The sequence below is a fragment of the Prionailurus viverrinus genome, chromosome A1 (assembly GCF_022837055.1).
Source record: "Prionailurus viverrinus isolate Anna chromosome A1, UM_Priviv_1.0, whole genome shotgun sequence".
Classification (NCBI taxonomy): Eukaryota; Metazoa; Chordata; class Mammalia; order Carnivora; family Felidae; genus Prionailurus; species Prionailurus viverrinus.
The window spans coordinates 67649325-67672972 of record NC_062561.1 but is presented as its reverse complement, the minus strand read 5'-3'; the positions used below and the strand labels follow the sequence as shown (position 1 = coordinate 67672972).

The 23648-nt window shown below is 43.8% G+C and overlaps 1 protein-coding gene across 4 annotated transcripts in view; it reads left to right on the top strand.

Annotated features, from left to right (window-relative positions):
* Window positions 1-4990: 4990 nt before the first annotated feature.
* The window catches only part of ABCC4 (ATP binding cassette subfamily C member 4), a 270180-nt gene continuing 251522 nt past the window's right edge, over window positions 4991-23648 (top strand). Inside the window, exons 1-3 of one of the 4 annotated variants that reach the window (XM_047871800.1) lie at window positions 4994-5150; window positions 11124-11152; window positions 11701-12386. In XM_047871800.1, coding sequence (XP_047727756.1) covers window positions 11809-12386 — 578 coding nt within the window. In that variant the 5' untranslated portion in view covers window positions 4994-5150; window positions 11124-11152; window positions 11701-11808. Of the gene's footprint in view, window positions 5151-11123; window positions 12387-23648 lie in introns of all 4 variants that reach the window. The other 3 variants (XM_047871810.1, XM_047871827.1, XM_047871820.1) reach the window with 3 other exon arrangements.

Here is a 23648-nt window from a genome sequence, read left to right as displayed (position 1 = left end):
CAGAATCGGAAACAGGCTCCAGGCTCTGAGCCATCAGCCCAGAGCCCGACGCGGAGCTCGAACTCACGGACCGCGAGATCGTGACCTGGCTGAAGTCGGACGCTTAACCGACTGCGCCACCCAGGCGCCCCTTTTTTTTTTCTTTTTTTTTTTTTTTTAACGTTTTTATTTATTTTTGGGACACAGAGAGACAGAGCATGAACGGGGGAGGGGCAGAGAGAGAGGGAGACACAGAATCGGAAACAGGCTCCAGGCTCTGAGCCATCAGCCCAGAGCCCAACGCAGGGCTCGAACTCACACACAGCGAGATCGTGACCTGAGCTGAAGTCAGACGCTTAACTGACTGAGCCACCCAGGCGCCCTCATAAATTATTTTTAAAAAATTGACAGGAGAAAGGCTATGTCTGGCTTTCTAATTTTCTTTTTTTTTTTAAGTTTATTTACTTATTTTGAGAGAGAGAGAGCGAGCATGGGGGAGGGGCAGAGAGAGAGAGAGAGATTGAGAGAGAGAATCCCAAGCAGATTCGGTACTGGTAGCACAGAGCCCAATGCAGGGCTCAGTCTCGTGAACTGTGAGATCATGACCTGAGCTGAAATCAATCATCAGACACTTAACCAACTGAGCCACCCAATTTTCTCGATTGAGTCAAGGAAAGCTGTATCTCAATCAGATGATGTATAAGTCTGTGAATTTCTCTAAGGGATCATTGGGATACTTTATTAATGTGGAATATTAATCTATAAATTATAAAAAAAAACCTCTCCATTTCCTCTATTTACCCTTCACCTTTTAGATATATAATCTTCACCAGTATTTTATCAGTATTTCATAGACTTTTTCTTTTCTTTTTTTGAGCAGAAGGTACAGAGATTTCCTGTATGCCCCCTGCTGCCTGCACATCCATAGATTCCCCCCCCCCCCAAACATCCCGAAGTAGAGTGGGTCCATTTGTTACAATTGATTAAACTACACTGAGGCAGTATGATCAGGCAACGTCTACAGTTTATAAGAGGGTTGATTCTTGGTGTTGTGAATTCTATGGGTTTGGACAATTCTGTAATGATGTCTCTATCGTTATGGTGTCATACAGAGCATTTTCACTGTGCTCCACCTATTCACCCCTCCCCCACCCATCCCCCCACCCTCTGCTCACCACCGATTTTTTTTACTATTTCCATAGTTAACCTTTTTGAGAATGTCATGTAGGTAGACTCATATAGTATGTAGCCTTTGCAAATTGGCTTCTTTAACTTAGTAACGTGCATTTAAGTTTCTTCCATGTCGTTTCATAGCTTGGTAGCTCATTCCTTTTTAGTGCTAAATAATATTCCATTGTCTGGATGTACCACAGTTGATTTATCCATTCGCTTATTGAAGGACATCTTGGTTGCTTCCAAGTTTGGGCAGTTATGAATAAAGCTGCTGTAAGTATTACACAAATTAAAAAAAAAAAGTCTTGTCCTTCAGAATTGCTCAACCAGTTTCTTTCCAATATGTATCCAGACCAAACTGAAGAAGCACCTCCCCTGGTCCACTTCATGCTCTCTCCATCTTTGCCTTAATTGCATTATTGCGAGTTGATGTTTGCATATTAATTTTCTTATTTATTTATTTAAAACAATTCAGGAAAATATAATAAAACACTCAAATGGATCTGTAAACAAGTGCTTTATTTATAGTGCATAACCGGTTGTTTTACAGAAATGAAACAAGTTGGTAGGCAGAGATGGATGGTGACCTTGATATTCAGTTGCTGGATGAAAGTCTGAATTTGAAATAAGAAAAGTGATGGTGTTAGGGTAGCAGAGTAAAGGTTGAGTTTCCATAGGACACACAGATGTGTGCTAGAAAGAGCCTGCCTGTCTGTTTTGATTGACAAGTAAAGACTTAAGTAGTCTGGCTGTTGAAAAATGAAAAATTACACACAGACACCCCAGTTGGTGAAACTTCTGGTCCAGAATTTGGTCTCAGTTTAGAGACAGTGGTATCACTTACTGGGTACTAGCAAGCTGAAACACATCGTGTGACTCTGAACTTTGCATAGATACATGACATGGGGTTAAATGTGTCCTTACAGACCAGCTCATTTGAAGAGGTGACATATCAGCTTTCTTAGCAGAGCTTTGGGCTGAAGGCCAGCTGCCCTTTTTCACTTGTTTCTTATCCAAAACTACTGTCTTATCTTGTTTCCTCCTTCTTGTAGACTGTGGGTAGTGGTAAAATACACATTACCAGGAAGAATCTGGTGAAACCCACTGCAGGAAGTAAACAAAAAACCAAAAAACCAAAAATCCACCTTAGTCACCAGGGCTCAGGCACAGTCAAATGGTCAAATGTTAGGAATCCAGAAAGAATCTACAATTGAGTCAATAAAAGGTATTAGCCATTAGTGAAATGAAAATGAATCAATATACAAGTCAAATAGCTGGCTGGTCCTGAGTCCATAGATGAGGTGATAGCATGTGGTTACCACAAAAGAGAAGTAAAGGATGAGAAACAGGTAGAGTATAACCCTCTCTGCTATAGTCCCTCACCACTTCTCTGCTGCTTTTATCCCTACTCCTAAGATACACCTTTTGTGGGTGCCTGGCTGGCTCAGTTAGAAAAGTATCGACTCTTTTTTTTTTTTTTTTTAATGTTTATTCATTTTTGAGAGAGAGAGAGAGAGAGCAGGGAAGGGGCAGAGACAGGGGAGACACAGAATCCAAAGCAGACTCCAGGCTCTGAGGTGTCAGTACAGAGCCTCATGTGGGGCTCTAACTAACTGGCTGTGAGATCATGACCTGAGCCAAAGTGGGATGCCCAACCAACTGAGCCACCCAGGCGCCCTAAAAAGTGTGTGACTCTTGTTCTTAGGGTTGTGAGTTTAAACCCAACGTTAGGTGTAGAGATTACTTAAACATAAAAATTGCTTAAAAATAAAATCTTAAAAAAAAAAAAAGGCCTTTTGAAAGTTCTGCTTCCATTCTGGTCATGATTCCAAGCTCTCAATACCATTTTATTGGTTCCCCTTGCATGATTGTCCCTTCCCTTACTCCTTCCATGCTGTTTCTTTACATAGATCTGAATCTCTGACCTACATTATTTTCCTTCTCTCTAAAGAACTTCTTTTAATATTTTTTTGCAAGGCAGGTCTACTGGCAAAATAATCCCCCGATTTTTGTTTTTCTGGGAAAGTCTGTATTTTTTCTTCACTCCCAAAAGATCATTGCGCAGGGTATAGAACTCTAGGTTGTTGTTGTTGTTGTTTCCCTCTGCACTTAAAATTTTCACTCCACTCTCTTGTGTGGTTTCTGAGGAGAAGTTGGACGTAACTCTGATCTTTGTTTCTTTTATAGGCAAGGCCTTGTTAAGGTTTGAGTGTTCTGGCATATTTCAAAATGGTTCCTTTCCCCTCCCCCCTGCAGGAAGCCTCTCTGATACCAACTGTGCGAACTTGATAAAGCTCTGGGAAGTAAATGTCACGATATTGTGGGCATCCCTCCGTGACTGGGTTCCCCCAGACTTTTTAACTTTCAGACTTGTTCACACTGAGCCTCCAGCAATTCATCAGCTACAGTTCAGCTGGTCCCTCCAGGCCAGGAGTCCTGGGGTTCCAGGATTCACCTGTCTGCCTCCTCACTCTTGGGAAAAGTGGTTGACTGTGAGTCCTTCTCTCTCTTACAGACCCGGGAGGAGTTCTCTTTGTAATTTTTTTTTTTTTAAAGCTACACTCTCACCCTAAGTTACACTATATAATGCCATGGATTTTTAATTTTGGAATTTTTGGTGTTTTGCTCCCAGATTTACACAGGCTGGCTCCTTGTTTCAGTTCAAGCCTATCTTCTGAGTAGCATTCCTCACTAGGTAACTTAAATCAGCTGGCCAGCACCTTTAAGCACTCCCTTTCACATCCTGTTTTCCTACATCGTCCTCACCAAACCTGAAATTATCTTGTTCGCTCATTTACTTACTTACTGTCTTTTATAGTTTACTGTCTATTTCCCACTATTGACCCTCAGCGTTTTGAAGGGAATCTGATGTATGGTAGGTGTTCAAAAAGTACTTGTTTAAAAGTGAGTCATGATTTACTTAAACATTCTGCCTTTGCTGGGCTTTTAGCTGTTTCTAAATCCTATTAGAAGAAGCACTGCTCTGATAAACATATTTATACATAAAGAAATCTGTACATAAATTATCATCTGTACTTTCCATTTATTTGTTTGTTTGTTTATTTATTTATATTTGAGAGAGAAAGAGAGAGAGAGAGAGAGAAAGAATCTTAAGCTTTTCACATTCAGTGAAAAGCCCAAAGTGGGACTCAATCCCACAACCCTGGAATGATGACCTGAGCCAAAATCAAGAGTCACTGCTTAACCAACTGAGTTACTCAGGCGCCCCAGTACTTTTTCCCTTAATAAGCCTATAAATGGAATTCCTATAAGTAGAATTACTGAATCAAGAGGATTAATATCTTTAAGGATCTCAAATGTATCTCAAATGTAAGTATTGGCAAATGTTTTCTAAAAAGGCCATTTTAGGGGTGCCTGGGTGGCTTAGCTGGTTAAGCATCAGATTTCAGCTCAGGTCGTGATCTCACAGTTCATGAATTCAAACCCTGCATTGTCAGTACAGAGCCTGCTTCTGATCCTCTGTCTCCCTCTCTCTCTGCCCTCCTCAGCTTTGCATGTTCTCTCTCTCTCTCTCAAAAATAAACATTAAAATTTTTTTTTAATTTTTTAAAAATAAAAAAAAAGAAAAGAAAAAGGCTATTCTAATTTACCTTTTGCCAGTAGTATACTACATACAGTGCCTCTTATGTTTTGCCTTCGTTAACATGGGGTACATTGTTTTTTTTAAAAAATCTTTGCTAATTTGAAAAATAAAAAACCTTTGCTAGTTTGATAGGTGAGAACAGATGTATTTACATATTTATATTTATTATTTGTATAATTTTGGCATAAGTTACTTTTTACCCATTCTTTTTCTAGATTGCAAGGCTGGAAGTAGGGATTTCATCTTTTTAGGTGTATCTTTTTCTGAAGACATCTTGATCAACTTTTAGCAGTTTCTGGACAACGAATCTCGATAATGGATTGGTTTTCCAAACGACTGAAAGCAAAATAACTTGAACTTTCAATATTATTATCACATCTTAAAGGAAGACCAGGTAAAATATATTGAACCAGGCTTTGTGAATGTTTTAACTGTTTAACTCTTTACGATAGCATCATAACGTAGAAATGACTAAGATCCAATGGGAAGTGACACAAGTACTTCACTACTATTAAGGAAGTTCTGAAACCTAAGGATGACCTCTTTTTATGAACTAGAGCATGTTCAAGGTCACTTGTATAGTAACACAAATCTTATTTGCTTGCTTTCTTGAGTGGGAAAGAAATTAGTGGTGTTCGAGCCTATCCATTGATTACAGCAATGCTGTTCACAGAAATATACGCTGAGGGGGCACCTGGGTGGCTCAGTCTGTTAAGTGTCTGACTTCGGCTCAGGTCATGATCTCACAGTTTGCGGTTTTGAGCCCTGCTTTGAGCTCTGTGCTGACAGTGGACAGATGATAGCTTGGAGCCTGGAGCCTGCTTCAGATCCTGTGTCTCCTCTCTCTGCCTCTCCTCTACTCGCGCTCTCTCATTCTCTCTCAAAACTAAATAGACATTCAAGGGAAAAAAAAAGAATATATTTAAAGAAATATACAGTGAAGCCACAGCTGTAATTTTATGTTTTTTAGTAGTCACTTTAAAAAGGAACATGTGAAGTTGAAATCAATATTAGCAAGATATTTTTAAGCCAGTGTGTCCAAAATACTACCATTACAATATGTAATCAATGTAAAAAGTCACTGAGACATTAACATATATTTTTGTATTGTGTTTGAAATCCAGTGTGTGTTTTTCACCCTTATAGCATATCTCAATTTGGACCACATGCATTTTAAGTCTTCAAAATCCTCATGTGAATAGTGTTGCTCCTTTGAACAACCCAGAGTTTATAGTACTTGTTAGGATTTTGGGGGTGCAAGACGATGAATAGAATTTTCAGTAATAGGAAGGATATTTCCTTCCCATTTGTCTTCATTTGGGTTCTCATAGTAGTACACCGAGATGAGGATTTGAGTGGATGTAGTTTATTTTGGAAGTGATCCCAGGACAACATTTGCAGGGAGTGGAGAAGTGAGACAGAGAAAGGAAGGAAGAAACAAAGGGTGTATTAGCTTGCAAGTTACTGCTTAGGCAGCTGGGCTCCATCCTGCTGGGGAGCACTGGGAGACAATTATTGTAGCCGTAGACAAGGAGATTGGGCATTCATCTACAGCTCCCCATCACTGGTTGAGGGTTGATTACAGGCTTTTGGCTTGCCTTGCGTATGGGCCCAATGTCCTTCCATAGCCAGAAAAAGACCCTTAAGCAGGGAGTTGCAAGTATGCAGTTAGCTGCTATAGACCTGGAGATGGGCACAGAGGATATGAACTGGAGAGTCCTAGGTCCTGCTATGGAACGTCACACAATCTAAGTAGGGATCCTCTCAGCTTCAGGATCCGCAGAGATCTGTTACCACCAAGACTCTCTCTTGTATTACTCATCTTGTTCTTATGTATCCTTCCTTCCTGGAACCATTCTTGGTACAGTAGGTGTTTACTAAATAGTTGTTGATTACATGACTTTCCATTGGGTACCTGCTTTATTCTTTCAGGCTGCTCCGCATACATGGGAGACATGGCCACCAGCAGTTATGGGTCATATCTTTACAACTCCCTGATCAGAAAGGAAAGGGAGGTTTTCTCTTTGTAGCTCCAGCAAAAATAAATTCTCAAGAAAGAAAGCCAGTTGGCTGGCTTGGGCCATGAGCCTGTTTCTGGGCCTGCCCCTCTGGCCATGGCCGTGGCCCCTCTGGCCATTGGCTGCTACATTTGAGTCGGTGCCCATCCCTAAGGATATGGAGGTGAAGACTTACTAGAAGGTGTACTGATGGAGCATTTGTGCTCAACCCATTGGAGTACGTTTAAATTGTGAATGCCATTTGTTCCATATGTCTTGGGAGAAAAATGTTTGAAGAATAGCACTGTCTTAGCTGAACCAGCTTAGTACTGCATTATTAGCTCTTATACCTACTGCAAATTTAACACGTGATGCTTTGAATATTTGAGAGGGATCCTGAAGACCATCTAGTAATTTATAGCTTGTAAAGGCACAATATTCATCATGTCTCTGAGGTTTGGGAATAAATCAGGTATAAAAAGATTGAATGTCTCCCTAGATGTTTGCTCTTTGCTCCTCACTAGTCAATGACTGACTTCATTCACGCAGCATATTTTCAGTGTTCATGACTGTTATAGCAAATGTCAATGTCATTCCTTTTAATAAAATGCCAGATAATATTTCATTGGATGTAAGACCACATTCTATTTATCCATTCACCAGTGGGTGAGTTGATGGACACTTGGTTCTCACTCCTCCCAACCCCAACACACACCTTTTGGCTTTTATGAGTAGTGCTGCTATGACACTTTTTTTTTTAAGTTTATTTATTTATTTTTGAGAGAGAGAATGAGCAGGGGAGGGGCAGAGAGAGAAGGGGAAGAGGACCCGAAGTGGGCCCTGTGCTGATAGCAGAGAGCCCAATGTGGGGCTCCAACTACAAACTGCAAGATCATGACCTGGGCTGAAGTTGGACGCTTAACCGACTGAGTCACTCAGGTGCCCCTGACATTTGTGTCTAAGTTTTTATTTATTTTTACTTTTAAGATTTTTAGTTTTATGTAATCTCTATACCCAGTGTTGGACTTGAACTTACAACTTCTTGAGATCAAGAATTGTTGGGGCGCCTGGGTGGCGCAGTCGGTTAAGCGTCCGACTTCAGCCAGGTCACGATCTCGCGGTCCGTGAGTTCGAGCCCCGCGTCAGGCTCTGGGCTGATGGCTCGGAGCCTGGAGCCTGCTTCCGATTCTGTGTCTCCCTCTCTCTCTGCCCCTCCCGCGTTCATGCTCTGTCTCTCTCTGTCCCAAAAATAAATAAATGTTGAAAAAAAAAAAAAAAAAAAAAGAATTGTATGCTTTACCGACTGAGCCAGCAGGTGCCCCTGTGTCTAAGTTTTTATTGTGCAGACATGTTTTCATTTATCTTACGTAGACAGTGCTGGGGTATGTCGTTGAAAAGACATGACCATCAGTTGACCCATGAGCTGCACCCCAGCCATTGGAGTCTCCTCACCCCCTTCCTTGTCCTTGGAATGTGGGCTCCCACTCCCAGAGGCTGTCCCAAGGACACAGCCTTGAGATAGTGATGTGGTATTGAGAGAATCTGCATGTTATATGTGTCTGAACCTAGTTAAGGCCTCTTCACAGATTTAAGATTTGACTGGTGGGTGTGGGGATCCATTTTTCTTGCTGCCACTCAAGACAAGCTGTATAAAAGTTCACTTTGTTTATGAACACTGCCACCTACCAACTGGAATGGGCTGCCTCTGTCTTCAGTCTCTCCCTGCCCTCCAAGTACAGGGGACAGTTTCAGGTTACACCAGGGGAGCTCTTGGGATGGCTCCAAACCAACAGATACCAGGGGTGGACTTTCTGGGTAAGGTGGTAATTTTGTGGCTGTACCATGTTACGTCCCTGCCAGCAATTTGATTGCTCCACGGCCTGTCCGACACTTACTGCCTATGTAGTTACAGTACTGAACTATTTATTTAAGATCAGTGAACATGTGGGATGCCTGGGTGGCTCAGTCATGATCTGGTGGTTCGTGGGTTCGAGCCCCACATTGGGCTCTGTGCTGACAGCTCAGAGCCTGGAGCCTACTTCAGATTCTGTGTCTCCCGCTCTCTCTGCCCCTCCCCTGCTTACACTTCTGTCTCTCTCTCAAAAATAAATAAACATTAAAAAATATTAAAAAAAATCAGTAAACATGTGCAGGTAGAGCTTTGCATGCTCTGTGCCTGGCCTCGTGGTCATATACTTAAAAGGCATTCACTAAGCATTTGTTAAATGAATGAAAAAAAAAAACCTTTTATTTATATGTTGCCTTAGGTTTTACAAAGTACAGTTATGAGTTGTGAGGCTCACAATAACTCTGTAGGAAGCAGGAAGAGGGGGGCATATTGATTCCCATTTTAGACCTGGGGAAAAGAAGGGTCAGGAAGTTTAGGTAATAAGTGAAAAGTCTGTACGCCTGGTCCCCTGGTTCCAAATCTAGTCTTCTCCGTATAATTTAACACTGGTTCTCATAATCCTTCTAAATACCATATTAGTTCATGTACAGGAAATAACGGTAAGAGGTTTCAAAAGATCTTAGTTTAAAAAAAAAAAGGACTCAGCAGAAGCTGAAGGGACAGAGTGTTTTCGGCAGTTTGTAACCAGCTAACTATGATTCTGGGAGTTGTAGGGCTGGAGAGTGGCCTGGGGCAGAGTGACAAGGGAAGTCACTTGACTTCTAACTTTAGAGAGCATGGCCTTCATCTTGACTCAGACCTGCTGGCTGAGCATTTAGGCTGGAAAATGTAGGGAGTTTCAAGAACTATAATCAGGGGAGGGCTAATTATTTAGGTTTATAGATTGCATTATCTGAGAAAGAGCTAACACAGAAAGGGAATAATTGAATAATTATAGTTTTCTTATAATATTCAGACCTAAATGTCTTCCTTTTTATAATGGAAATTATCAAACATACATGAAATATCAAGGAGATAGTATAATAAACTCCCATCACCCATCAATTAAACATGGTCAACATTTTGCTATTCTTACACATTTGACTTATAAAAAAATGAAAATAGTAAGGTTTTCTTTTTGTTTTGAAGTACTTATTTATTTTGAGACAGAGAGAGAGCACAGAGAGGAGAGGGGCAGAGAGAGAAGGAGAGAGAAGGAGAGAGAGGAGAGAGGAGAGAGGAGAGAGAATCCCAAGCAAGCTCTGCACTGACAGGGGCTTGAACTCATGAATGGAGATCATGACCTGAGCGGAAATCAAGAGTCGGACACTTAACTGAGCCACCCAGCTACCCCAAGGCTTTCTTTAAAAGTCATTTCTCTCCTGCTTTACTGAGGTATGAGTGACAATCAAAAAATTGTATAGAAGGTGTACAACTGAGACTTGGTATACATCTACATTATGAAATATTTACAACCAAGCCAATCAACATGTCCATCACCTCACATCTTTTTAAGTCGAGAGAGACAGAGACAGTGTGAGCAGGGGAGGGGCTGAGAGAGAAGAGAGAGAGAGAATCCCAAGCAGGCTCTGAGATGCTAGCTGCTGAGCCTGACAAGGGGCTCGAACCCATGAACTGTGAGATCATGACGAGCTGAAACCAAGAGTCGGATGCTTAACTGATGGAGCCACCCAGGTAACCCCTCCCATCACCTCACATCTTAACCATTTTTCTTTTTTTCCTAAGTTAAGAGCACCCAAGATTTGCTCTCTCAGCAAATTTCAAGAACACAGTATACTTGACAGAATAGTATTGTCAATTATAGTCACATTGGTCTACACCAGTTTTCCAACATTTTTCATATTGCATAACTGACATTAAAAGTCATTTTTTATTCAAGTATAATTAACACTGGTATTGTATTAGTTTCAGGTGTATATAACGATTCAACAATTCCATACATTACTCAGCGCTCATCATGGTTAAGTATATATATTTTTTTAATATTTTATTTTTGAGAGAGACAGAGCACGAGCGGGGGAGGGGCAGAGAGAGAGGGAGATCCAGAATCTGAAGCGAGCTCCAGGCTCCGAGCTGTCAGCACAGAGTCCGACACCGGGCTCGAACTCACTGACTGTGAGATCATGACCTGAGCCGAAGTTGGAGGCTTAACCGGCTGAGTCACCCAGGTGCCTGGCAAGTGTACTCTTAATCCCCTTCACTTATTTCACCCACTTGCCTCCCCTCTGGCAACCAAAGCCATTATCGATAACACCATTTTAGCCAAGGTAAATGGGAAATTATTAAAAAGTAAAGTGATCTTGGGGCACTTGGCTGGCTCAGTCAGTAGAGCTTGCAACTCTTGATCTCCTGTGGTGTATTTGAGTCCCACCTTGGGGGTAGAGTTTACTTAATTAAAAAAAAAAAAAGTGATCTTGCTGTAAGTATTTTGAACTGAAACCTTTGCTTTTTCTTCAATTAGGGTTGAAGGGAAGAGAAGCTGCTGAGCTGGTAAGATGGCCACACAACAACCAAAGACTTAGGAGTGGGAGTCCCAGGTTTTGTTCATCAGGTCCTGCAATCATTTATTCATCCCACCAGCCTATTTGGGCACTTTTCACGCACACTGACCATCACTAGTGGGGCAGCCCATGCTGGACTCTGACTTGAGTCCAAATTGGGTTTCATCATTTATGGACGATGTATAAGTTCTGTCCTTTAGTCTTATCTTTCTCATCTGGAAAACAGGGATAATAAATAACAACACCTTCTTGAATCTGGCCTTGTTAAAGTTAGAAGGGAGTCAAGGCCCCCCTGCAGTGCAACTAACCAGTGTTCTGTAACATGTTCCCTTGGCTACTTTTACTCTGCTGGGCTCCCAGGGCATGATGAATGAAATCATAAAGCCGGCTCTCTCCTCCCTACCGGCCTTTCTCAATCTCAGAGGGCAGCAAAAAGCTGCCAAGAGCTCCTTCGTGCAATGCAACAGGTGAGATGGGAAAAGCTTGCCCCCAATGACAGCATGCATTCATCTTCAATCCTCTATTACCTTTCTTTAGGTCTTGCAGCTCTACAAAGATAATCTGTGCTAAATCCTGCTGTTGTCTGAGGTCAAACGTTTGGCTCGCAGGCTGGACCACCTGCCCTAGCACCCTTGTTTGGTCCTGATGAGGGCAGCCAGCCCAGAAGGCAGGCGAAAGCGGTCCCGCAGCTCTCAAAGCAGCAGCCCAGGGGGCGTTTCCGAGCCGCGGGGGCGGGCAGAGCCGGCGCCTCCCCTCGCCACCCTCAGCAGGGTGCCGGGGCTGGGAGCCCGAACTTATGCAAAGTTTGCATCCAGGTTTGAGCACGTGGGCGCCTCCGCGCAGGGCCCTACGGGCCGCGAGCTCGGCCTACCCGCCTTCATCCAACGGCATCGCCTCGCACCTGCTCGGGGTACGGGCAGCGTGGTCTCCGCCGCCCCCGTCCCGCCGCCTCGCACGCGGCGCACGGCTCCGGTCTCCCGGCGGCAGCAGCTGCGCGGCCCGAGGGTGGGGGCGGGAACGGGGCGGGCCGCCGGCGCTCTGCTCCCGGAAGCGGGTGGTTCTTGGGCTCCCGCCGTGAGGACCCGCGCGGCACAGGAGCTCAGGCATCCTCGCCCGCGTCTCCGGGAGAAGCACGACTCCGCCAGCAAGATGCTGCCCGTGTACCCGGACGTGAAGCCCAACCCGCTGCAGGAGGCGAACCTCTGCTCGCGCGTATTCTTCTGGTGAGCGCCCCGCCCGAGCTGCGACATCGCGCCGCCGCCGCGCGCCTGCCTGTCGCTGCCGGCGCCTTCTGGGGCTGGAGGGCAGAGGGTCGCGGCGTGGGAGCTCTTGCAGCCGGCGACGGGAGCACGCGGCTTCCAGCCGCCCGTGGGGCCGCCCCACGCCGGCCGCGTGGTCCCCTTCTGCGCCCCGGCGCCCAGGGCGGGCGGGAACAGGGCCGGAGAGGGGTTCTGGGGACCAGGGGATCCCTGCCTTGGTGCTCGCGGCTCTGCCAGCCTCCAGTGCCTGGGAGCAGCAGCAGCAGCAGCAGCAGCAGCAGCAGCAGCAGCAGTGACCGCGGCCGCAGGAGTCGGAGCAGGAGCTGGGGAGGGGGAGAGCCGAAGCTGCCCGGGGAGAATTACTGCCCAGTGGGAGAACCGACTAGACCCTTCCCCCCTTAGCCCACTTCCCCTGTGCCGCTCAGGGATTCGCACTTCTCATGAACTAAAGCTGCACCTTTTTCTTCCTAAGCAAGCAGCTTGTGAACAGCTTCCTTTATCTAAACTTAACCGCAGTTTAATTAGTGCCCTGGACCATTGCCATCTCCCCCACGGCGTCCCCACCTCTTCCGATATTCCTTCTGTGACACTGAGCTGCAACTCCACCGGGCTCCCTTGTGTGTTTGTGACCATGTCTCTCTCTTCCCCTTCCTCTGTTCCTGTGTGTCTCACACCGTGTCCTGGTATCTAGTTGTGGCATATTTCATGTGGGTAAAATAACAGCTTTTTTATTTAATAAATGGGAACACTGCTCTTTAACACGTTTTTATCCTGGCCACACAGAGCCACAACTGGAGCATGTCTTTGAACAGCCGCTTTCCTTATTGCAATTTTTTCCATTTCCACCTTTGAGGACCGCTCTGGAGATGGGGTCCTTGAAGCCTGTGGTCTCTGGATCTCTAGCCTTTGTAGAAGTGATCCGTGGTCTTAATGCAGGTAGTCTTGTCCAGGCGCCCTATGGACCTAAAATTATTGGAGGGTCCCTGAGCTGGGAGAAAACACAGGGGTGAAAAACGGCTTAGAGAGGTGAAGCTCTTGGCTAGTTTTCCATGTCGTAGCTGGGACTACTAACTAGGTGGGCCTGAACCTTTGGACTTAAATTGCATTTGCATTAGACTTTTGTTTCTTGACCCCAAACTAACCTGAAGGCTCTAATCTTACCCACATTCTGATAATTTACTCTTTTAAATGGGGTAAGCCTAGGAGATCCCAAGGGGGTGAGTACACCTACGTTTGTTTTGATTGGTGTATTCACTTTGTGTGGGAACATCTCTTGGCCCTTTGGCCCCTCTGAAGGAAAGAGGACTATGGGTAGAAGAAGGAATTTGGATGTGGGTATCGTCAACAGTGGTGAAGCAGGCAAATGTCTCCTTAACTTCAGGCAGGGCAAGGAATTCTGAAGCACTTTCTATTTGTGGATTTTTCACATGAAAATGGGAAGATGAGGATTTTGGATGAAGCTATTTCCAGCTTCCTTACTGCAGGGGAAGGAGTGCTTCTCTCTGTTTTACACCTGACAGTCCTGAAGCAGAGGTGAAGTTGCTTGGGATCACACAGCTATTTAGATGTAGAGCAGGATCCCAAAGCAGGCAGTCTGGCTCCTGAACCTGTGTTTGTAACCGCTGTACTGAGCTGCTTCTGTTTGGACACTTGTTCTTTTTTTTTTTTTTTAACGTTTATTTATTTTTGAGACAGAGAGAGAGCATGAACGGGGGAGGGTCAGAGAGGGAGACACAGAATCTGGAACAGGCTCCAGGCTCTGAGCCATCAGCACAGAGCCTGACGCAGGGCTTGAACTCACGGACTGCGAGATCATGACCTCAGCCCAAGTCGGCCACTTAACCGACTGAGCCACCCAGGCGCCCTGGGACACTTGCTCTTAAATACGTGGAGAAGGCTAGTCCATACACACTTTTGGTCTTGCAGGCCGGAGTTTCTTAAAGTTACTGCTGTTGGAGATGAGATGGTGCTTGTGAAAGCTATCACCATGCTTTAGGGCACCTGTCCTCAAAGCCAGGCTCTTAACGCCTTTAGCATCTGCATCACCTGGGAGCTTGTTAGGGATGCAAATTCTCCAGCCCCCATTTCAGACCAGTTCTGTAAATTATGTAGAAACTCTGGGGGGGGGGGGGTTTGAAACAGGTGCTGTAGGTGATGCTGATGGAAGGTTGAGCCTGGCTCGATGCTTGATGCCACCGCCCCCAGTGGCATTGTTATTCCAGTTTTAAAAAAGGGTTGTGCAAATCTTTTGAGGTCAGATTGACCATGATTGCTATCCTACGTTGGTTTATTTACCTTCTGCAATTCTAGGGCTTAAAAAAAATTTTTTTAAGTGTTTATTTAACTTTGTGAAAGAGAGAGATCATGAGCGAGAAGGAGCAGGGAGAGAGGGGGATACAATCCGAAGCAGTCTCCAGGCAGGCTTCAGGCTCTGAGCTGTCAGCACAGAGACTGACGCGGGGCTCAAACTCACGTGAGATCATGACCTGAGCCAAAGTCTGATGGTCAACCAATTGAGCCACCCAGGTGCCCCTGCAGTTTTAGAGGTTTTAAAGTCGGAGGCCACCTTAGTGATTTCCATGTGCACCCTTCTGGCTGCAGGTGGGAAAGCTGAAATGAGCCCAGTTAGGGAGTACTGCCTGGAAATAAGGCCCAACTTGTAGAGAAAAGCCCTAGTTTTCAGCTTCTCATTGGATATTTGCTTTTCTTAAATTTCATCTGCTTTCTAAACTTGTGAACTGGTAGCTGTCTATCCAAATGATGCTGATAACTAGCTTTACTGACTTCTATACAAATGGCCTTACTGGGGTTTTGGTGTTTTCACAGTACACTTTGGGGTTAGAGTCTAGGGGTCGTACGTTTGTGGCTATTGGCAGTTGTTGTGGATTTTTGTTTTATTTAAACAATTTTTAAAAAATATTTATTTTTAAATGAGAGAGAGTGTGCATGCAAGTAGGGGAGGGGCAGAGACAAAGGGAGACCCAGAATCTGAAACAGGCTCCAGGCTCTGAGCTGTTAGCACAGAGCCTGACGTGGGGCTCCAACCCACAAGCCGTGAGATCATGACGTGAGCCGAAGTTGGACCCTTAACTGACTGAGCCACCCAGGTGCCCCTGTTCTATTTTTTAAGTAGGCTCTGTGCCCACCCAGTGTGAGGCTTGAACTCACAACCCTGAGATCAAGAGTTGCATGCCCTACAGACTGAACCAGCTAGGCATCCCTGTTATGAATTTTTCAAAAGAATATATATATATTTTTCTGTTCTTGTAAGAAATTTAAAACTACAGAAAAAGAAAGGAATATGGATGGTTTATTTTACAGAGAGTGTAAGTGGGGGGGGGGAGGGGGAGAGAGAATCTTAAGCAGGCTCCTCCATAGTCAACATGGAGCCCAACTTGAGGCCCCATCCCATGAGCCTTTTGACCATGACCTGAACTGAAATTAAGGGTCCAATACCCAACTGACCGAGCCTCCCAGGTGCCCCTGGATGATTTGTTTTTATTAGCCAAGTATATCTGCTGATGTTTTGGTTGTGTTTTCGTCTTCCTCCTAAAACTCTTGTGCATGTGTCTTTTCTACAAAACCAAGTAGTCCCGTTCCCCTCCCCCCCGCCCAATAGTTTTGGATCCTGATTCTTTAATTTCCAATGGTTAACATTTATATATGGGCTTAAATCGTCAAAACAGTGTATTTAATAATTGTGGTTTATTCAGTCTTTCACTTGTGTCGAGTACAGTTTATTTCTGATTATGATGCAATGCACGTCCATGTATCTTTGTGCGTCTTTCCTTTTTCTCTACTCCCCGAAGTAGAGTAAGTGGTGAAAGGCAAAATGATTTCCCGGTTTTTTGGACCAGTTGACCCTCAATATCGGCTTGTGTGCATGTTTCATTGTCAACTTTAAGTACCTGAATTAAGGTGCTTAAAAGGTTAAAAATACCAAAGTTTTAATTTGAATTTGATTCATATAGATGGAGCTTTTTTAAAATATCTTTGAATTTGTGTTACATTTTTTCCCGTGAGGCATTTATACTTTTTGAAATAACTTATAATAGTGCTTATCATATTTTTTCAGATTTTCATTTGTCTCAATTTAGATCAGAGTTTTTTTTTTTTTTCCAAATAATCTCTACACCCATTGTGGGGCTCAAACTCACAACCCGGAGATGAAGAGTTACCTGCTGAACTGCCTGAGCCAGCCAGGCACCCCTCCCCTACATAAATTTATGTGTCATTAATCGGGCTTTTCTTTCTGGTTTTTCTTTTTTTTTTTTTCTTTCTTTCTGGTTTTTCCTGTTGCTTCTGTAATAGATCTTTTTTAGATTCCGGCATCGTCTAAATCTCCATAAGCATTTTCTTTCTAATGCTAAAGGCAGCTAGAATTTCCTTTTGTATTTGGTGTAAGAGAGGCCCCATTTTTCCCCAGACAGCCCATTTTCTCATCATGGTTTATTGAATAATTCTTCCTCTTTTCCCATTATTGGAAGTAAATGGTGTGGTGTATCCAGCTGGGCACTAGATCGTCCTGTCCCTCAAGACTCCCTGGACATGTCCCCGGCTCCCCCGCTGCACAGCATCCCTGGGGGTGTGCTCTGCATTTATCCATCCACCCTCCTGCCTGTGGTTAGCAGCTCAGACCTGTCCCCAGAGAATGGGGTTGAGGAGGGTTTGGGCCACCGGAGAATGGCTTACATTCTCACTCCCCTGACACTGGCACAGTCGGTGAACTGTCATCTTGCAAAGTGAATACTGTTTTGGAGATTGCCACTGGTGCCAGGGTAGACTCTCTGGAGACTTCTCAGAGAAGGCTGAGGATGCGAGGGAAGTGCAGATAATGCTGAGTGCTGTAATGGTTTCTAGAGGTTGGCTGCATTGGGCCCTCAGTGATTGGGAATGCAGACGTGTCATGTATTCATTTAGTTTAGTTTCTTTCCAAACAGTGGCTGTGGTGTACATTATTAGGTAGCTGATAGTATTTTATTTTTTTTTAAGAGAGAGCATGAGTGGGGTAGGGAGGCAGAGAGAGAGAGAGGATCTGATTTTTTAAAAAAATATAATTTATTGTTAAATTGGCTTACATACAACACCCAGTGCTCATCCCAACAAGTGCCCTCCTCAATGCTCATCACCCATTTCCCCTCTCTCCCCCCCCATCCACCCTCAGATTGTTCTCTGTACTTAAGAGATTTGCCACCTTGTGATTTGCCACCCTCCCTCTCTGTTTGTAACTACTTTTTTTCCCTTCCCTTCCTCCATGGTCTTCTGTTAAGTTTCTCAAGATGTACATATGAGTGAAAACAGAAGGATACTGTCTTTGATTTATTTCACTTTGCATAATACCCTCCAGTTTCATCTACGCAGTTGCAAATGGCAGGACTTCATTCTTTCTCATTGCCAGGTAGTATTCCATTGTATGTATAAACCACATCTTCTTTATCCACTCATCAGTTGATGGACATTTAGGCTCTTTCCATAGTTTGGCTATTGTTGAAAGCGCTGCTATGAACATTGGGGTGCATGTGCCCCTGTGAATCAGAACTCCTGTATCCTTTGGATAAATTCCTAGTAGTGCTGTTGCTGGGTTGTAGGGTAGTTCTATTTTAAATTTTTGAGGAACCTCCACACTGTTTTCCAGAGAGCTGCACCAGTTTGCATTCCCACCAACAGTGCAAGAGGGTTCCCGTTTCTACGCATTCTCGCCAACATCTGTTGTTGCCTGAGTTGTTAATGTTAGCCATTCTGACACGTGTGAGGTGTTATCTCAGCGTGGTTTTGATTTGTATTTCCCTGATGAGGAGTGACGTTTAGCATCTTTTCATGTGTCTGTTGGCCATCTGGATGTCTTCTTTGGAGAAGTGTCTATTCATGTCTTCTGCCCATTTCTTCACTGGATTATTTGTTTTTCGGGTGTTGAGTTTGGTAAGTGCTCTATTGATTTTGGATACTAACCCTTTATCTGATATGTCATTTGCAAATATCTTTTCCCATTCTGTCTGCCTTTTAGTTTTGTTAATTATTTCCTTTGCAGGGCAGAAGCTTTTTATCTTGATGAGGTCCCAATAGTTCATTTTTGCTTTTAATTCCCTTGCCTTTGTCGAGTAAGAAATTGCCTTACGCGAGTAAGAAATTGTCTTACGCGAGTAAGAAATTGCTGAGGTCAAAGAGGTGGTTGCCTGCTTTCTCCTCTAGGGTTTTGATGGTTTCCTGTCTCACATTCAGGTCCATTATCCATTTTGAGTTTATTTTTGTGAATGGTATAAGAAAGTGGTCCAGTTTCATTCTTCTGCATGTTTTGCTGACCAGTTCTCCCATCACCAACTGTCTTTTTTCCATTGGATACTCTTTCCTGCTTTGTCAAAGATTAGTTGGCCATACATTTGTGGGTCCAATTCTGGGTTCTCTATTCTATTCCATTGGTCTATGTGTCTGTTTTTGAGCCAATACCATGCCGTCTTGATGATTACAGCTTTGTAGTAGAGGCTAAAGTGTGGGATTGCGATGCCTCGGGCTTTGGTTTTCTTCTTCAATTATTTTGGCTATTTGTGTCTTTTGTGGTTCCATACAAATTTTAGGATTGTTTGTTCTAGCTTTGAGAAGAATGTTGGTGCAATTTTGATTGGGATTACATTGAACGTGTAGATTGCTTTGGGTATTATTGACATTGTAACGATATTCTTCCGAGCATGGGAAGTTTTTCCATTTCTTTGTGTCTACTTCAGTTTCCTTCATAAGCTTTCTATAGTTTTCAGCATACAGATTTTTTACATTATTTGGTTAGGTTTATTCCTAGGTATTTTATAGTTCTTGGTGCAATTGTAAATGGGATCAGTTTCTTTATTTCTCTTTTGCTTCATTACTGCTGTATAGAAATGCAACTGATTTATGTACATTCATTTTTGTACCCTGTGACTTTGCTGAATTTATGTATCAGTTCTAGGAGTCTTTTGGTGGAGTCTATGGGTTTTTCCATGTAGAGTATCCTGTCTGCGAAAAGTGAAAGTTTGACTTCTTTGCCAGTTTTGATGCCTTTTATTTCATTTTGTTGTCTGATTGCTGATGCTAGGCAGGACTTCCAACACTGTTAAACAACAGTGGTGAGAGCGGACATCCCTGTCATGGTGTCCCTGATCTCACGGGGAAAGCTCTCACTTTTTCCTCACTGAGGATGATATTAGCTGTGGGCTTTTCATAAATTGCTTTTATGATGTTTAAGTATGTTCCTTCTATCCCGACTTTCTTGAGGGTTTTTATTAAGAAAGGATGTTGTATTTTGTAAAATGCTTTTTCTGCATCGATTGACAGGATCATATGGTTCTTTTTTTTTTTTTTTTTTTTTTAACTTTTACTTATTTTTGAGACAGAGAGACAGAGCATGAACCGGGGAGGGTCAGAGAGAGGCAGACACAGAATCTGAAACAGGCTCCAGGCTCTGAGCTGTCAGCATAGAGCCTGACGCGGGGCTTGAACTCACGGACTGCGAGATCATGACCTGAGCTGAAGTCGGCCGCTTAACCAACTGAGCCACCCAGGCACCCCTCTTTTCTTTTATTAATATGATGTATCACATTGATTTGTGAATGTTGAACCAGCCCTGCAGCCCAGGAATGAATCCCACTTGATCATGGTGAATAATTCTTTTTCTATGCTGGTGAACTCGATTTGTTAGTATCTTATTGAGAATTTTTGCATCCATATTCATCAGGGATATTGGCCTGTAGTTCTCTTTTTTTGTTGGGTCTCTGTCTGGTTTAGGAATCAAAGTAATGCTGGCTTCATAGAATGAGTCTGGAAGTTTTCCTTCCCTTTCTGTTTTTTTGGAATAGCTTGAGAAGGATAGGTATTATCTCTGCTTTAAATGTCTGGTAGAAGGGGCGCCTGGGTGGCTCAGTCGGTTGGGTGTCCGACTTCGGCTCAGGTCACAATCTCGCGGTCCGTGGGTTCGAGCCCCGCGTCGGGCTCTGGGCTGGTGGCTCGGAGCCTGGAGTCTGCTTCCGATTCTGTGTCTCCCTCTCTCTCTGCCCCTCCCCCGTTCATGCTCTGTCTCTGTCTCAAAAATAAAAATAAAGGTTAAAAAAAAATTTTTTTTTTAATGTCTGGTAGAATTCACCAGGGAAGCCATCTGGTCCAGGACTCTTTATTTGTTGGGAGATTTTTGATAACTGATTCAATTTCTTCACTGGTTGTGGTCTGTTCAAATTTTCTATTTCTTTCTGTTTGAGATTTGGTAGTGTGTGGCTGTCTAGGAATTTATCCATTTCTTCCAAGTTGTCCAGTTTGTTGGCATCTAATTTTTCATAGTATTCTCTGATAATTGCTTGTATTTCTGAGGGATTGGTTGTGATAAATCCATTTTCATTCGTGATTTTGGGTCCTCAGGAGAGAGAGAATTTCAAGCAGTCTCCATGCTTAGCACGGAGCCCACTGCATACCTCAATCCCAAGACCCTGGGATCATGACCTGAGCCAAAATCAAGAGTCAGACACTTAACCTACTGAGCCACCCAGGCACCCCCCAGAGATGTTTCATTTTAAACTAGGGCTTTGCACCAGTTTCAAGATGCCCCCCACTTTTTTTTAAAGATTAAAAAAAATGTTTACTTTTGAGAGAGCAGGCACAAGCAGGGGAAGGGGCAGAGAAAGGGAGGTCAGAGGATCCAAAACCAGTTCCCTGCAGAGAGTCCGATGAGGGGGCTTGAACTCAAAAACTATGAGATCATGACTTGAGCTGACATCAGATGCTTAACCAACTATGCTACCCAGGCACCCCTGAAGGTTTTTTTTTTTTTTTTTTTTTTTTTAAAGTACACTCTACACCTAACATGGGGCTCAAACCCACAACTTGGAGATCATGAGGTGCACGCTCTTCTGACTGAGCCTGTTTGGCATGCTCCCAAAATGCCTCTTAATGTTAATCTTCCGTTGTTTGTTACCAGAAATCCAGATGTTACTGATGGAGGCTGGGTTAGCTTTCCAGGGCCCTTTTTCTGGCCTCAGCCTGTTTGTGTCTTCAGCATTTAGTTTGAGGAGTTTTGGCAAATTTGTACAATAACTACAGCCTGAAGCAAAACACCCTTATTGAAATTTACTAAGCCCCTGCAGTGAAATAAACAGTGTAACAAAATTTACTAAGTTTATCTCCTATAGCTTAAACTTAATTTTTTTGGGGTCTTTATCCCTATAGTTTCTGCATCTGCTCAACATGAAAGGGGTTAACTAGTGTTCATTCAGCTAATTTGCCTTTCTGAGTCCTCCAGGGGATCCCCTCCCTCCTTGCACATCTCCCAGGCTGCACCTGCTCTGTGGGGTGTGGAACCCAGGGTCCTTGTGTGCAACATGAGCCTTTATCCTAAATCTTAACCTGTAACTTTTCAGTGGAGCCAGGACACCCTGTCTGATACCAGGAGAATGTCTCTGGGCAGAGGGGGGGTGTTCTTTGTGTGAGCTCTGAGCCTGTGCAAGTATTTTCAATGTTTCTATGCTGATGAATTGTGCAGAAGTGGTTGGCAGTGATGCAGTGGGAAGGTCTAGGCTTTGGAATGGACCCAGCACTTATCTCTGGCCCTGCAAGTTCTTTGTGACTGCATGTAAATGAATATCTGAGCCTTAAGATTGGAAGACAGGGATGATTGTTAATGCAGGTCACCTAGAAGTCACCTAGTCCAGAGTTAAAGCCTCAGGTTGTTATGGCCAGGGGGCTCCTAAAGACTGGAATATAAGTTTTAGATCCACTTAAAGATTGACCCAATTATTTTTATTTTAAAAATATTCTTGGGGCGCCTGGGTGGCGCAGTCGGTTAAGCGTCCGACTTCAGCCAGGTCACGATCTCGCGGTCCGTGAGTTCGAGCCCCGCGTCGGGCTCTGGGCTGACGGCTCAGAGCCTGGAGCCTGTTTCCGATTCTGTGTCTCCCTCTCTCTCTGCCCCTCCCCCGTTCATGCTCTGTCTCTCTCTGTCCCAAAAATAAATAAACGTTGAAAAAAAAAAAAAAAAAGTATAAAAAAAAAATATTCTTGATTTCTATATGCATCGTGGGGCTTGAATTTGTAATCTCAGGATCAAGAGTTGCATGCTCTACCGACTGAGCCAGCCAGGTGCCCCAAAGATTGATACACCCAAAGAGATTAATCCTTTTAAGATCTCTTTATATATATTATGTACATACAGTGACACAACCAAAAGTGTAAGTTAGAGAGTAAGATGAATGTTTTTTAGAAGTTAAAACTCACGTTATCTATTTCAGCAGTATTTTATGAGATGCCCGTAAAAATACAAATGAGGAACCTTCCCTCTCTCTAGGTATTCTGGTTCTGGTTGGTGTGGGTGGGACTTGGGGATCTACATTTTAAGTTCCTGCTGGGCACTTGGGGGGGGGGTAGGGGATGCTTAGTCCTCCTGAGATGGGTCCATTTAGATAACAATACAGATCGTAACTAACACTTATTGAATGCTTCCTGTGGGCTCAGAATTTTTTGCTCACTCGTTTACATTTAATGTCCCTGTTAACCCTCAATTGTATAAGACCGTGAATATGTCATACTGGAGGAAATCCAGGCCCAGAGGGGTTATGTAACTTGTCTGGTACCTGTATCGAGGAGGAGGGGGAAGTCACTGCCCCAACTGGTACCCTGCCCACAGTCCACAGCACACACAGTGGCCGCCCGTTCTCAGGCTCCTGTCTCTGTCTGCCTGCCTTTAGCTCCGACAGGTTAACACTGGTTGACCAAAGAAATAAATGAGTATGCTGACTATCCAGCAGATATTTAAAAGTCATGTTAGTGAGTGAGTTTGCTCTTCACAGATGTTTGTATGTGAAACACATTTTCCTACCCTGTCTCCATCATGCCGTCTCCTGAATTGCCATGTGTTTTCTTGTCCATCCAGTTATTAAGACATGAATCTGTCCTTTTTTTTTTTTTTTAATTTTTTAAATGTTTATTTTTGAGAGAGAGTGTGTGAGTAGGGGAGGGGCAGAGAGAGAGAGAGGAAGACACAGAATCTGAAGCAGGCTCCAGGATCTGAACTGTCAGCACAGAGCCCAAAGCAGGGCTCGAACTCATGAGCAGCGAGATCATGACCTGAGCCGAAGTTGGACGCTTAGCTGACTGAGCTGACTGAGCCACCCAGGGGCCCAGAACCTGTCTGTTCTCAAGGACTTTGTCTTCTGACATCAAATCCCATTGATTCAACTTTAGACATGCCCTTTGAGTCCTTCATTCAGCAAGTGCTTC